General features: G+C 37.9%; 1 protein-coding gene across 2 annotated transcripts in view; it reads right to left on the reverse strand.

Annotated features, from left to right (window-relative positions):
- Positions 1–2,084: 2,084 nt before the first annotated feature.
- The window catches only part of EIF2AK2 (eukaryotic translation initiation factor 2 alpha kinase 2), an 88,329-nt gene continuing 73,716 nt past the window's right edge, over positions 2,085–16,697 (reverse strand). For both annotated transcript variants that reach the window (XM_072634165.1, XM_072634164.1), the window contains exons 15-18: positions 4,865–4,993; positions 4,061–4,162; positions 2,812–2,874; positions 2,085–2,732 (exon numbers count right to left, since the gene is read on the reverse strand). In XM_072634165.1, the coding sequence (XP_072490266.1) occupies positions 2,601–2,732; positions 2,812–2,874; positions 4,061–4,162; positions 4,865–4,993 (426 nt within the window). In that variant the 3' untranslated portion in view covers positions 2,085–2,600. The remainder of the gene's footprint in view (positions 2,733–2,811; positions 2,875–4,060; positions 4,163–4,864; positions 4,994–16,697) is intronic.

Genomic DNA, 16,697 nt, shown 5'->3' on the forward strand with positions numbered 1-16,697 from the left:
ATTGCAATTCCAAAGGATTAGGAGTCCTTTCTGGGTAACGACCAAACTGCAGACCAAGAAAGTAGTGACATCCCTTCCTGGATCACACTACCTGGGAAACACCCAGAAACTTCAAAACATCCAGAACTAGCTCTGAAGACAGCAGTGTGAAAAGTATTGAAGCATGAGACAGAGACCTTTCCTTCCCCTTTCTAAGAACTGAGCCCAAAATTAACATAAAGTTTCAAATAAAGAAAAAGGGTGGAGAAATAAGCAAAAGAAAAATCAAAAGAACTCGATCATAAAAAGCTACTCTGGTGACAGGGAAAATCAAGACAAACTCAGAGGACAATGAAGTCAAAATAGCAACAAGCAAAGAATCAAAGAAAATGTAAATTGTACACAAACTCAACAAGAATTCCTAGAAGAACTCAAAAGGACTTCTAAAAATCAAATAAGAGTGGTAGGGGAGAAGTTAGGTAACAAAATGAAAGCAAAGGAAGGAATTATGAAAAGACAACAGCTTGGGGAAAGAGGCACAAAAAATATTGAAGAAAATGACACCTTAAAAAAAAAACAGAATTGGCCAAGTGTAAAAAGAGGAACAAAACCTCACTGACTCCTTAAAAATTATAACTGAACAAAGGGAAAGCTAATGACTTTACAAGACATCAAGAAACAATTATATAAAAGTAGAAGAAAACATGAACTGTCCCATTGGAAAAATAGTCGACTTGGAAAATAGATTGAGGAGACATAATTTAAGAATTATTGGATTATCTGAAAGCCATTATCAACAGAGGAGCTTAGACATCATCTCTCAAGAAACTATTAAGGAAACCTGCCCCAATATCCTAGAACCAGAGAGTAAAATAAAAATTGAAAGAATCCACTGATCACCTCCTAAAGAGATCCCAAAATGAAAACTACAAAGAATATTATAGTTAAATTCCAGGGCTCCCAGGTCAAGGAGAAAATACTGTAAGTAGACAAAAAGAAACAATTCAATACTGTGGAGCCACAGTCAGGATCACACATGATTTAACCTTAAAGGGTGGGAGGACTGGAATATGATATTCTGGAAGGAAAGGGAGCTAAGAATACAACTAAGGATAATCTACTCAGCAAACTGGGCATTTCTGATAAAAAGCCTGGAGATGAATAGAAAATCTGACTTTCAAATACAAAATTCAAGAGAAAAATGTAAAAAGGTAAACATGAAAGAGAAATTATAAAGGATTCAAAAAATTTAAACTGTTTACATTCCTATATGGGAAGATGATACTTGCCATTCCTAAGAATTTTATTATTGTTAGAGCACTTAGAAGGAGTATAGATAGAGGGCTAGATGTGAGTTGTCTATGATGGGATGATTTCAAAAAAATTAAATTAAGAGGTGAGAAGGAGGAATGTGCTGGGATAAGGGGGAAGGGAGAGAAAAATGGGGAAAATTATCTCACATAAAAGAGGCATGAAAGGAAGAACTTTTACAGTGGATAGGAAAATGGGTGAAAGGGGTGATGGATAACACTTGAACCTTACTCTCACTGGAAATGACTCAAAGGGGGAATAATATACACATTCAGATAGTTTCAGACAAACCTGGGAAGATTTATATGAACTCATGCAAGGTGGAGTGAACAGAACAAGAAAAACATTGTACACAGTAACCGCAATATTTTAAGGATGAACTGTGAAAGCCTTATCTATTTTGACCAAGACAATAATTTAAGAATTTCAGAGGTCCCATGATGAAAAATGCTCTCCACTTCCAGTGAGAGAACTAATGAACTCTGAATGCAGATTGAAGCATACTTTTAAAGAATTTCTTTATCTTTATTACAGTATTTTGTTTGTGTTTTCTTTTGTAACAGGGTAAATATGGAAATATATTTTGCATGACCTCACATGTATAATCGAAATCAAATAGCTTGCCTTCTCAAGGAAGGGGCAGGACAAGAAGGAAGATAATTTGAAACTCAAAATTGTTAAAAATTATTACTAAAACTTTTCTTACATTTAATAGGGAAATATTCAATGAAATACATAAAAAAAATTTTTAGAAAAGAGAGTAAATATCTGACTAATTAATGGTTGCTCGAAAATCAAATTTCAGAGGCTTTATTTCCTTTTGAAGAAAGCAAGTAAGCCAAAGAAAAATCAATGATAGGTGGAAACTTCTTTAAAAAACAACCCCAAAAACTAAACTTTAAAATGGATTCAAAAAATAAGGAACTACCACATTAATAATAATGGCAATAAAAACAAATAGGAAGTATCTAATGCTCTCCAGGTCAGCTGGGTAGTACAGTGGCTAGAATACAGTCCTAGGGTCAAGAAAACTCATCTTGAGATCAAATTTGGTCTCAGACACTTACTAGTGGTTTACTGGGAAAGTCATCACTTAGCCCTATTTGCCTCAGTTTCCTCATCTGTAAAATGAGTTGAAGAAGGAATGACAAACCATTCTAGTATCTTTGCCAAGAAAACCTCAAATGGGGTCAAAAAGACTCAGACACACCTGAAACAAGTGAACAACAATAATGCTCCCCAGTGGATTCCAGAAACTTGTCACATTTCAGAGGTGGGAAAATGAGAGCCCAATCACATCAACAAAGCACCTAATATGAACGTGAATACATATGCTCTCTACCACATTCTTCTTTCTCCCATGCCTTCAGTATATTCAGGATTTTTGATGCTTTGGGTCTGTGTTCAGGTTTTTCTGAAAGTAGCTTCATCAGTAACTGTTTCTGAAATAGTTATAAAAGCCTCAGTTACAAAAATTAAATACTGATATAAAAAAAGTTCTGGTTCTTTAAAAATTCATACCTCCTTAGGGTACTTCCTGTTAAATTCTTCTGGAAAGACACGATTTTTCACACTTTCCCAGATCTGAAAATGTCAGAAAACACTATTTTTATTTACAGATTTTTCCTCAGAAGAAATATTTAGAGTTTATTACCTGTAGAAATTTTTTTATGAAGCTATTTTTCCTTTTGCTATTTCCCAGTTCATTGAAAATACATATTATTTCATGCATCAGTCAAGAATCTTCTATTTATACTCTCCAATTCTAGGTGAACTCCCTGCCTGAGTTTATGTCCAGATTAGGCATGGAAGATATACTATTCTCTAGCCCCTGTCCTAAACCACCACTACCACCATCATCATCATCATTAGCAGCAATAGCAGCCTTCCTATGCTCCTTTAGAGAAGAGATTGTTTTCCTTTCTTCCTCTCACTCCTAGCACCTGGCACAGGGTCCAGGCTATTGTTGATGCTTCATAAATGGTTACAGAATGGATTTGTTCATAGAAAATGCTTGTTGCCATTTCTCTAAGCTTTTCTCACAAAACAGAAACCAGTACTCTGAGTTAATATAAAGGATATCCCTTCTAGAAGGAAAACAAAACTTAAAAAAATAAAAATAGAAAGACTGAATAGAAAGTAACATTCTATTGAATAGTAAACTCACATTTTACTTATTGTTAATAGTCAAACTCAGAGGTTCTTAACCCTAGATATTCATAGACACCACCAAAGGCTGACACCATAGACTCCAAAGGGTCCATATATAAGTTTCAGGATGTCTGAGAACTTAGAGGGGAAACAAATTACATCTTCATTTCAATATCATTCATAGGGTCTGGAATCAGGCAGACTAGAGTTCAAATCCAGCTTCAGACATCTGATATGTGACTCTGGGGCCATCTTTTAACCTCTGCCTCAGTTTCCTCATTAGTAAAATGGGGATAATAATAGTACCTACCTCCCAGGGTTGCTGTGAAGATCAAATGAGATAATATTTGTAAAGCACTTAGCACAGTGTCTGACACATAGTAAGTGCTGTATGTTTGCTATTATTCTCATTATAATTAAATTTATGTATTTAAACACATTATTCTGGAAAGAGATCTACAGGATTCACCAGACTGCCAAATGGGTCCATGACACAGAAAGGTCAAGGACTCCTGCCTTCTTTTCTTTCTATCACATTTTAATCTATGGGAAATAGCTATAAGCAGCAGTACTTGGAACTTGAAAGCCAATAACACTTAATAATACTTTAATTATTTACCAATGACATTTCCTGAACAGTGGGACATACATAAAGAAGTTCAAAAAGAATTAATCCCAATGCAAAGATATCCACTTCATTCCCATAAGCTTGGGAATTGTTCTGAAAAAAAATAAAATGTCATGTTATGATTATTCTCATTCATCTACATATCTGCATGCCTGTTGGGGGGAGTATCACAAAAAAATTTAACAGAAAAATTTTTTCTGGTTATTTCAGGAAGATGATGTGTAATGTTCAACTTATCAGAATTTACAGTACAATGAAAAACATAAAACTGAGAGAGAATGCTGACCTATATACCTTAAAAGTTGAGAATTCTTAGTTGAAAAGACATTTTATAAGTCCAGATTTAGACTGTAATCAATCAATATGCCCAGTTCTCTCCATTCTGACTCTGATCTCACAAAAATGTGCACTGGGACTAACTATGGGTTAGAAACAAATTAAATTTTCTACCCTAAGAGAAACTCATAAAACAAATAACTACTGTAGTTAGCACTTGTTAACCTTCCTGAGTAATTTTTTCCAGTACTGGCAATGTACTGATGGATCAACCTTCAAGGACTTCAATGGATACGATAGCTTAATGAAGAACTGAAGGCTTGGTGGGGTGAGGTTGGGAGTGAGGAAGGGCAATGATTCTACCTCCCCACAACACGAGGCTCTCCAAATCATTGGGTAGCTTGGACACGCATGTTTAGTATGCCAGAAAGAGAAGAGAGAGGACGTATTGGTAGGGACAGTTTACCACAAAAAAAAAAAGCAAATATGTTCAGCAGAATTGACTAAAAGGCATCTTACCTGTTCTGGGCACATATAACGAGCTGTTCCTCTGCCTTTTGTCCGATCCTCTACATTTTTCAATGAGGTTACAAGTCCAAAGTCACCAATCTTTATTTTGGTTTTATCTACTAAAAATATATTTGATGGCTAAAAGAAAAAAAAATTCTTATTTTACATCTACACCTGTTATAAGCTTTGAGTATTTAAAGAGGGGTAACATAAACATGCAGTGTGCTGGTAGAGGCTTCACAAGGATTTTGGAATTATAGGATTTATGTTCAAATCCCCAACTGGCAACTTACTCCCTGTGTGACCTTGAGAAAGTTAATTTACTTCACTGGCCCTAGTTTCCTAGTGAAAATGAGGGAATTGGAATAGGTGATTTTCAGATTAGCTGAAAAAGCCTATGAACTCTAGAAGTATGAATCACATTTGTTCAATTTCTTTCCCTAATTCTTGACATGGTTTTCAATGTCTTCACTCAAAGAGATTGCCTAGCATTGGAGGCAGATGGGTTGGTGGAAAGAGCAGTAGATTCTGAGTCAGAGGATCTGAGTTCTTATCCTGGCTTTATCAATTACCAACTATATGATGTTACCTGTCTGAGCCTCAATTTCCTTATCTGGAAAATGAAAGGATTGGACTAGCTGATCTCTAAAGTTCTTCCCAAATCTAAAATTCTCTGATCCTATAATTTTTGTGCAAAACCAACATATCCAAAATGAAGAGATTCAACCTTGGCATTACTCAAGTTACCAAAGACCAGCCATACTACATATTCCACAATAAGCATGTTTTGTACTCTATGTAATTTGACAGAGGTGGCTCACTGTTTGGTTGTTAAACATCATGGATAGCTACTTTTAGCAAGTTAGAGTCAACACTGCAATGGTTATCTCTCTTAAAAATGAGACAGACATGGGACTTAGCTGAGTTCTTGGAGTTTCATTTCTTCACATCTTAAATACAGAAATTCATCATTACAATACCTTCCATAGGAAGGTACCTTTCCTAATTCCCTCCCCCCCTCCAATTCTACTGTCTTCCTTCTGTTGATTATTTTCAATTTATACTGATTATAGCTTGTTTGTATATGGTTGTTTACATGTTACTTCCCCCATTAGTCTATGAGCTTCTGGAGAGCAGTAACTGTCTTTTACTTTTCTTTGTAACTACAGAGCATAACACAGTGCATAACACAGTGCCTAGCGCATAGTAATAAATGTTCATTGACTGACTGATTGACTCAAAGGTGTTTGCTTCCAAAATGGAGGATATCCAGCAGAGTCTAAATTGAACAGGGAGAGTGAAGCCTTCCAGAAGCTCATCTATGTGGATGACATCATGATGTTCATCTGAATTAAATCCCAGAATACCTATTCTAACTTCCTAAGTGAGATTCATAAGCATTTTTAAAGATTTGGCCTTATCATCTGTACTAAGCAGTACAAGAAGTTATCCTAAACCCAAGTAAAATGGATCTGATTAGCACAAATGATTAATGTGGATCAAGCAAGGACTGTACACGCACATACACACACATATGTATTTGTGTACACATATACACATATAAATAAATACACACATATACATACATGGGTGATATCCTGCGAGAGAGATCAAGGGATCAGAAGTCAAAGTGTAAATGAACTCAGTTTAGTTCTAAAAACAGAGGTAGAATGCCAGTAGATTGTGGTCAGATAAGGGAATTCTGGAGTTCATGAACATGAAAGTCACGCATTTGTGAGAAAGATCAAGGGTATGACCATCTTTGGATATGGCTGAAGTGGGGTAGAAGAACAGGTCATATGAAATAAATTAATTGCATAACTGTGAGGTTAGGGTGTTTGAGGGAGTATCAGTATGTATACTGAAATTCCCTAGTGTTAGGGCAGGAATTGGGGAGTACAGAAAAACTATGAAGTTACTAAGGAAAGAGGGAAGTATCAGAAGATCAGTAGATCATAGCTCCCAGAATTGTTATTGGGTGGTAGATATGGATTGAGTGAACCTGAAAGGAAAAGAAGTTATGGAGTGATTGTTGCAGGGGAAGAATCTAAAAAGTAGCAATGGGGAACAAGGAGTATTCCAACTACCTCAACTGGTGAGGCAGAGGAATGAGGAAAAGTTCAGTCAGTGGTGGAAAGGGAGGCCAAGGAGATTGTGTACTCAGGAGTGAGCCAGGACTCAGTGAGAACCAAAAGACAGAAGGAGTGGGAAAGGAAGAGATTTAAGAGTCTTATAACTTACAACTCAGTGGGTCTCAAAATTCTGATAGAACAACTGCTTGATAACCAGAGACATTTTAGAGGGCTCATTCCCAAAGGAAAGAAAATCTAGATAATGAGTACTTGGGGTGAGTGCTGTGAACAGCTCCTTTCTATAGGCCTAAAGGACACAGAGGACTGCTTGGACTTCAGCCCTCCTCTAATGCAACACCTGATGTTTAGTTCCTCACCCCAACCCTTACCCTTGCCCCCACCTTGCCCCTACCAATAATCTCCTTGTTACACAAAAAACAGAATTACTGCAAAAGAGAAGACATGGAGGCTAAGTGAATTTGAAGACCCACATCCAGAAAAACTACCCTAAGAAATGGGCACCACAGAGGGACTGTTTATTGTCTTCAATGAGCCATCACAGAAGCATGTGCCACATTGCTATTGATAATATTTAATAAATTTTGGGCTTTAATAAGGGCCAGAGCTTGAAGAGTCTGGACCTAATAGTCTCTTTTGTTATCTTAAGTAAACTCAGAAAATGCCTTTTGGTGTCAGCGAAGCAAATGGGGCTAACTAGTAAATTCCTTACCAGACCCTTCTTCTGGCATCTTAGTGATAAGAAAAAACACAGATGTCCTGGGTTGTAATTTCAATTTTGTCAACTCTGTTAATATACCCTTTCTTGTATCTGCAATTTCAAGGGCCTCTTTACAACAGGATGCCTGTCATCAGAGTGATGAGATTTTCTCCTTATCATATGTCACGAAGACATGTGCTACAGAAAGGAAATTCATATAGCTTGGGATTATAAAACCCAATTGACACTACTTTGTTAACTGTCTTACTAAATTTACAATTTGTTCAACTAAGAGAGTTCCTTTCTCACAGTAAAATGTATTTAAGCCAGATGATTTCTGTACCAGGTAGCCAGTCTTGATCCCAGCTCCGTAGCACTATGTAACCATTATCTTTAAAGGAAATTGTTTAATTAATTAAATCACAAAATGTATGCATTTAGCCTGTTGCCTTTTCTTTAACTAAACTTTCAGGTCAACACACACACTCACATACACACATCTATACATATAAATGTATGTATGTATATATACGTACATATACACACATATGTGTATGTATATAAGTATATTTTTGTGAGGTGAAGGGGATTATTTGCAGGAGAGAGTGAAATATTTAGGATTGCTTGGAAGAAATCACTGATATTCATGGAAATATCTAGTTGCATATTCCTTCCTACCAATCTTATAATACAAAATTATGAGACTTTACTCTGAGTAGGATTTGGAGAGCATATTCAAAAGAGCATAACAATAATAGTAATGATGATAATAGCAATGTTTTAATAAATGTCATCATCCTAAATACTCATAATCTCCAAATCACATGGAATAAAAAATACTCATAATCTCCAAATCACATGGAATAAAATGCTTTCAAGAGACAAAATCTGACCAAGGAAGTCAAAATCACATGGGAACAGGAGGAGGTACACATCTTTTCTGTTTTGTCTGTTGCTGAAACTAAAGTTTATTGCATTTGGAGCAAGCATTTCATAGAGCAAAGTGGTAGGGTTGGATAGCTTTAGAGTGGAACGTTGTTGGGGGAGGTGGGTTGAAGGGAATGATAGTAAGGGATTAGGCTGTTGGGGATTAAGGATAGATTTGAATGATGACAGCTAGGGGTACAGAATCAATATAATGGGGAGGTAAGACCAGGAAGGTGTTTGCTAATCATTGCAGAAGGAATTCAAGTAAATTTTCATTCTTTACAGGGGTTTGGCCTCAAGACAGAGTTCTCTTGGGGCCTTAGGCAGCTCAGGTGAAGGGACAAGTATTGGGAACTGAAGGAATGGTGTTATTCCTTTTTCCCTAATGCTGGAAGCAGGCTGGATACTTAATGGAGTGGCCTTTCTGCTGTTCCTGGGAGGAATCTGAAGTTTGATGCAATGATGTTTCTTCTCTTCCTAAGGGAGGTTAGAGGCCAGAGAGAAGACCTTGAACAATGAATGGCATTTCTCCTTTTGCCAAGGGAGGCTTGAGACCTGGCAGGAAACCAGGTAAGATAAAAAGACATTTTCTTTCTCTACTCCAAATACAGGACACTGGTACTCTTTTGACTTCATCTTCCTGATGCAGAAGACCTGATGCAATGGAATGACATTCTTTACCCTTTCCATCCTACTGTAAAGGTGGGAAACTTTAATGAGCATTCTTGTCTCCCTGGTATAAGTACCTCTACTTATATTAATGAACAAAGGGTTACCGAATAGGTTTTCTCTTGTTAAATCTTTAAAGGAATTTTGCATAATTTTGATGTATGCATGGGAAAAACCTTATGGTAATGTTGAGGTATAAGATGACCTTAAAGGTGGCACTTTACTCTAGAGAATCAAAGTCTTTCCCATAGTCATGAAACAGTAAAAGTATAGTAGGATCTTGTATTCTTGACTTCTTTCAGCCATTTGTATGAGGGCAAATAAGTGGTATGTTTTAGAATATTAGGTAGAAAAGCTCCCTATTATTTACTAATACCCTCATCAAAGATGCCCTCATTGCATGTGTATGTTAGGCTCATAAAAATTTTATGTAATTGGTAAAGTAGATATATAGTTTGGTAGTCAATGATGTTCTCCTGGTTGCCTATTTTTGGGGGTCTTAATAAGATCTGAGACTTCCTCCCGTACCTTTGATATTTTCCCCTCCTTCAGAGAAACTTAGCCTTCACCTTCAATAGGGTCCAGAAATCCCCTTCCCTTCTTTGTTCCACCACCCCAGAAGGGACTTTATCAACTGAGGCCATGAATTTTCAGGGAATATAAACTGGAGAGTAAAATAGGAATCACTAAGAATGACTTTCTCAATTAACTTTCATAAGGGTCTGTATATGAATTCATTCTACACTCCTTATTTTCTTCAATAAATCCTGTTCTATGTTGTAATCCCACCAACTACCCAGATACCGAAAAAAGTTTCAAGAGTTACAAATATTGCCTTTCCATGTAGGAATGTAAACAGTTCAACTTTAATAAGTCCCTTATGATTTCTCTTTGCTGTTTACCTTTTTCATGCTTCTCTTGATTCTTGTGTTTGAAAGTCAAATTTTCTATTCAGCTCTGGTATTTTCATTAAGAATGTTTCAAAGTCCTCTATTTCATTGAAAGATCATTTTTTCCCCTGAAGTATTATACTCAGTTTTGCTGGGTAAGTGATTCTTGGTTTTAGTCCTAGTTCCTTTGACTTCTGGAATGTCATATTCAATGCCCTTCGATCCCTTAATGTTGAAGCTGCTAGATCTTGTGTTATCCTGATTGTATTTCCACAATACTCAAATTGTTTCTTTCTAGTTCCTTGCAATATTTTCTCCTTGACCTGGGAACTCTGGAATTTGGCTATAATGTTCCTAGGAGTTTCTCTTTTTGGATCTCTTTCAGGAGGTGATCAGTGGATTCTTTCAATATTTATTTTCCCCCTGGTTCTAGAATATCAGGGTAATTTTCCTTGATAATTTCATGAAAGATGATATCTAGGCTCTTTTTTTGATCATGGCTTTCAGGTAATCCCATAATTTTTAAATTGTCTCTCCTGGATCTATTCTCCAGGTCAGTTGTTTTATCCAATGAGATATCTCACATTATCTTCCATTTTTTCATTCTTTTGGTTTTGTTTAGTGATTTTTTGGTTTCTCATAAAGTCATTAGCCTCCATCTGTTCCATTCTAATTTTGAAAGAACTATTTTCTTCAGTGAGCTTTTGAACCTCCTTTTCCATTTGGCTAATTCTGCTTTTTAAAACATTCTTCTCCTCATTGACTTTTTGAACCTCTTTTGCCAATTGAGTTAGTCTATTTTTAAAGGTGTTATTTTCTTCAGCATTTTTTTGGGTCTCCTTTAGCAGGGTGTTGACCTGCTTTTCATGATTTTCTTACATCTCTCTCATTTCCCTTTCCAATTTTTCCTCCACCTCTCTTACTTGATTTTCAAAATCCTTTTTGATCTCTTTCATGGCCTGAGACCATTAAATATTTATTTTGGATATTTGGGATACAGAAGCCTTGACTTTTATGTCTTTCCCTGATGGTAAGCATTGTTTTTCCTCATCCAAAAGGATGGGAGAAGACATCTGTTCACCAAGAAAGTAACCTTCTATAGTCTTCTTTTTCCCCCTTTTTTGGGCATTTTCCCAACCAGTTACTTGACTTTTGGGTCCTTTGTCAAGAGTAGGGTATACTCTGGGGATCTGTAAGATCTCAGTTCCTCCAAGGTGGCACAATCAAGTGTATACACTGGTCTGGGAGGAAGAAGAGATTTTTGTGCCCAGAATCTTAGTAGTTTCCTCTTTACAAGCATCTGCCTTCAGTTCCTCCAAGCCAGCACTGGGGGCTAAGATTCAGATAAGCTGCAGGGGCAGGGCCACCATTCAGTGTGAGATAAAGATCAGGTGCTGCAGGGCCTCTATGCAGGGCTGAGATAAGAATCAGCTGCTCAGTGCCCTCAGGGGTTTTATGATCCAAGAATGGATGCAGGCTGCTGTAGGGGCTGCTGTGGGAACTGCTGCCACCTACCTGAGGCCAGAGCTATGGGAAGGCCCTTCTCAGCCAGCTGAAAAAACCCTGTCACTGACCTTTGGCACCTGTGGCTTGCTACTGCAACTGGGGATTCTGCCTCCAAGGCCTGCTCAAGTCTCCTCCCAGAACCCTGCCACACAGCCAAGGCTGGGCTGGGCTCTGCCAGTGTGTCTAATGCAACAGACATTTCCTGTAGGTCTTTCAGGTCACCCTAGTGGGTGGAAATCTCCTCTACTATGTTGTTCTCCACTTCTGCTGCTCTAGAATTTGTTGAGAGTCTTTCTTTACAGGTATTTTATGGGCTGTGTGGGAAGAGCTAGTATATGTATATCTTTCTACTCTGCCATCTTGGCTCCACCCCTCCCTGTTCTATGTTTAATAACCATATTGAGATGATACTTGCTGGGGAGTTAAGGACCATTTGAGAGACAAAAGCCAGATTCTGATATCTCTAAACTAAATCCTGGGAAGGGACATAATCCATAGGGACTATTATTAGAGAAGGATCCTCAAGACCAGACCATCATGTCACGGGTCAGGGTCTGATATGAGTTACACAAACATTTCTGTAGTCACTAGAACATAGTGCTGTGTACATAGTGGTTATCTACACAAAATAGGTATTTTAAAAGTTTGTAAGTTAAAATTATCTTTTCAAATGAGTTAATATTTGTAAGATACTTTCAGTGCTTGGCATGTAGTAGGTGCCAAAATGTTTGTTCAACTTGGACCTTCTCAATTTAGTCCTCGTTTTACAGATGAAAAACCCGACACCTGGTCAACTTTAGTCTTATATAATGATCTCGTTTAGTTAATGATTTTAGGATGAAAAATAACTAGCACTCTGAGCCCAGGAGCAGAGAGGGAGAGGGTCTTGGTTCGAGCCCCCTCTTCAATCTCAAGCTTGTGGCAGAATAACCAGAGCATAAAGCAAAGGCCAAAGGGAAACCTACAAGTCTGTCAACCTGCAAAACTTTCCAGCTTGCTAATAATGGTTGAATCTAGGAGTAGTCTACTGAAACACCAACCATGGTGAAGCCCAGAAGCATGTTGCTCAGATACAAACTCAGGTCAGAAATGTGTGGAGCTCAGACTAGGAAGGCAACAATCAAGTTCTACTGACCCTGGATCAATTACTTTGTGAACATTGAATGTTTGTAGATCTCCACTGTGAGTATTCCCTGAGACTCAGTACCTCCAAGAAAGTAGTAGAACCAGCCCAGACATTCCTTCTAGAAGTACAAGTCTGACCCTAATATAAAGTCTGAAGTAAGTAGGCTGGAAGAATAAACAAACAATTTTTTAAAAAAGGATCCCATCAATCCACTGAATACCACTTGAAAGAGATCCCAAGATGAAAACTCACAGGAACATCATAGCTAAGTTTCAAAGCTCCAAGGTCAAGGAGAAAATACTGCAAGCAATTAGAAAAAAAAATGAAAAACTATAGTCAGGATAACATGATTTAGCAGCCTCTACATTTAAAAAAATCCCCAAAGATCATGGAACAATATATTCCAAAGAGCAAAGGAGCTGGGCTTGCAACCAAGAATAACTTATCCAGCAAAGCTTTGTATTATCTTGAATGGAAAAAAAGTGGATATTTAATGAACTAAAGCACTTTCAGATATTTGAATATTAAAGACCAGAGCTAAATGGAAAATTTGACCTACTAGATTCAGGAGAAACATGAGAAAGTAAACATTAAAAGCCAATAAGAAAGTACTTAACAAGGTCATAATTTTTACTTCTTATATGGGAAAACATTATCTATAACTCTTGAGAATGTCATCATCCCTGGGTAGTTTTAAAGAGCATACACAGATAGAAGGCTGGGAGTTGAACTGAGTATGATCAGATGATCCTAAAAAATAAAATTGGGTAAGGAGAGGTAAAATGGAGCAATTATCTCATATAAATGAGGTGTGAACGGAAGAACTGTTAAAATGGAGGCAGGAGGGGGTAGAACTGGGTTAAAAAGAGGGAATAACAAATTCAGAAGGGCATATGTCTTCTTAACTTACAGAGAAATAGGAAGGTGAAGGGAAAGACTAAGGGAAGGACTCTTAGAAATGTGTGTAGATCAAGGAATAGGAAGGTGAAGGGAGAGGATAATGGAGGGATTCTTGGAGGTGGTACAGATTAGGAGGGCAGTGATTAAAAGTCAATTAGATGTTTAAGGAAAGATAGAGTAAAGCGACAGGTAGAAAGGAATAAACAGTGACAAAAACAGCAGGGAGGAAAATGCTCAACTTTGTAATTGTAACTTTGTGTGCGAATGGGATGAATTCACCCATAAAATGAAACAGCAGAATAGATTAAAAACCAGAATCTGATACTATATTGTTTATAAGAAATATATTTGAAAATGGAAGTTACACATGGAATAAAAATAAAGGCCTGGAATATAAATTATTATGCTTCAACTGATGTGAAAAATGTAGGGGTATCAATTATGATCTTAAAGCTAAAATAGATTTAATTAAAAGATATAAACAGGACAACTACATTCTGATAAAAGGTACCATAGATATCGAAGTAAAATCAATGTTATAGCTATGTGCACCAAATGCTATTATAGCATGCAAATTTTTAAAGGAAAAGCAAAATATACTACAGATGGAAATAAATAGCAAACCTATAATATATTTGGGGATTTCAATCTTATTCTCTCAGAACTAGATAAATTTAACCAAAAATTAAATAAGAAAGAAGTCAAAATGACTGTCAAAATGAATGGAATCTTAGATAAGCTATATATGATAACTATCTGAAGAGAACTGAATGGGAATAGAAAGGAATACACATTTTTCTCAGCAGTACATGGTACCTTTACCAAAACTGACCACATATTCAGTGAATAAAACTTTTAAAGTTAAACTTTAAGGTTAAATGAAGAAAAGCAGAAATATTAAGTGCATCCTTATCAGATCATAATGAATAAAATTATATTTAAGAAAGGACTATGGAAACAGATTAGAAATTAATTGGAGACTAAATAACCTAATCTTAAAGAATGATTGGGTTAAAGAACAAGTTATAGATACAATAAATAGTTTTATTATTATTAGTCAATCTAATATGTGGAGATGATACATGCATCCCCACAGAACTCTATCATCATAGCAGCCACAGGACTCTAATAATACAGAATGGTTTTGTTATGTTTTGATGATCTTCAAAGAAAAAATGGAAATGAAAGGGAAAATGAATACACTAAGGTGAAGGGAGAGGAAGATTAGGGAAAATTATCTCAATGAGGGGACAAGTTTTAACAAACATGGAGAGAGGTAGAGGGAGCAAGTGATACTTGAAACTCACTGTCTTTTGAAGTAGTCAAAGGAGGGAAAAATACATATACACACAGATTTAGAAATAGAAATATATTTAACTGAACAGGGAAATGGGAGCTAAAGAGGAGAAGGGAGATGGAGAAATAAGAAGAAAGGTAGATTAGGGAAGAGATTAGTCCTAAGAAAAACAAACTCTAAGGATATACAAAAATATTTATAGTAGCTCTTTTTGAGGTGGCAGAGATTTGGAAACTAAAGTAGTGCCTATCATTTTCAGAATACCTGATTAAATTATGGTACATGAATTGATGGAATTCTATTGTGCTATAAGAAATTATAATAGGGATGATTTCAGAGAAACATGGAAAGACTTGTATGAACCAATACAGCATGAAGTGAGCAGAATCAGGAGAACAACATATACAATGACAACAGTGTTATAAAACTATTTTGAAAGATTTAGGAACTCTGATCAAACATAATAACTAACTAGGATTCCAGAAGACCCATGATGCAATATGCTACACACCACATCATAAAGAAGTGAAGGATTGGGGGCGGAGCCAAGATGGCGGAGTAGAAAGACGCACATACACATAGCTCTGAACCCACAACCCATAGAATGGCTACAGGGAAGTAACTCACGGCGAATTCCGCACCCAGAGGCCACGGAACATTGGAGCGAGGGAGATTTCTGTTCCAGAGAGACCTGCAAACCTCTCGCGGGGGGGGGTCCTTCGCGCTGCGGACTGGGCGCCGGGACTGGGAGCTGAGTGCAGCCCTGCCGCGGCCGCGGCACCGAGAGGAAAAGATCCAAGCAGGCTTCACAGACAGGATCTCCAGCGGCCACGCGGGTCCCTCCACCCACAGAGGGATCTGCAAACCTCTCGCAAAAGGTCCGTCGCGCTGCAGACACAAAGCCCAGCCCAGACCTGCTGCGGCCACGGCTGCGGCACCGAGAGAAACAGATCCGAGCAGGCTTCAGGGTCGGGATCTCCAGCGGCCGCACAAGTCCCTCCACCCACAGGTGACAGGGGTGGGTGAGAGAGTCTCTTTGGCGGGTCGAGAGGGGAGTGGGGTGCCCCCATAATACAGGCCCCCCCCGGGAGGTAGAAGCTGAGAGGCGGCTGCAGACAGGGGCTCCCCAAGCGGGCGGGAGCCTGAATCCATTGCAGAAGGTCTGTGCATAAACCCCCTGAGGGAACTGAGCCTGAGAGGTGGCCCTGCCCCCGATCTCAGCACCAGAACACAATCTCATACTGAATAGCAGCCCTGCCCCCGCCAAAAGCCCTGAGGCTGGAAGCAGCATTTGAATCTCAGACCACAAACACGGGCTGGGAGGATCAGGAGGTGAGGTGGGTGTGAGGAAAATATTCAGAGGTCAAGTCACTGGCTGGGAAAATGCCCAGAAAAGGGAAAAGAAATAAGACTATAGAAGGTTACTTTCTTGGCGAACAGGCATTTCCTCCCTTCCTTTCTGATGAGGAAGAACAATGCTTACCATCAGGCAAAGACACAGAAATCAAGGCTTCTGTGTCCCAGCCCACCCAATGGGCTCAGGCCATGGAAGAGCTCAAAAAGAATTTTGAAAATCAAGTTAGAGAGGTGGAGGAAAAGCTGGGAAGAGACATGAGAGACATGAAGTCAAAGCATGAACAGCAGATCAGCTCCCTGCTAAGGGAGACCCAAAAAAATGTTAAAGAAATTAACACCTTGAAAACTAGCCTAACTCAATTGGCAAAAGAGGTTCAAAAA

The sequence above is a fragment of the Notamacropus eugenii genome, chromosome 1, assembly GCF_028372415.1.
Source record: "Notamacropus eugenii isolate mMacEug1 chromosome 1, mMacEug1.pri_v2, whole genome shotgun sequence".
Lineage (NCBI taxonomy): Eukaryota > Metazoa > Chordata > Mammalia > Diprotodontia > Macropodidae > Notamacropus > Notamacropus eugenii.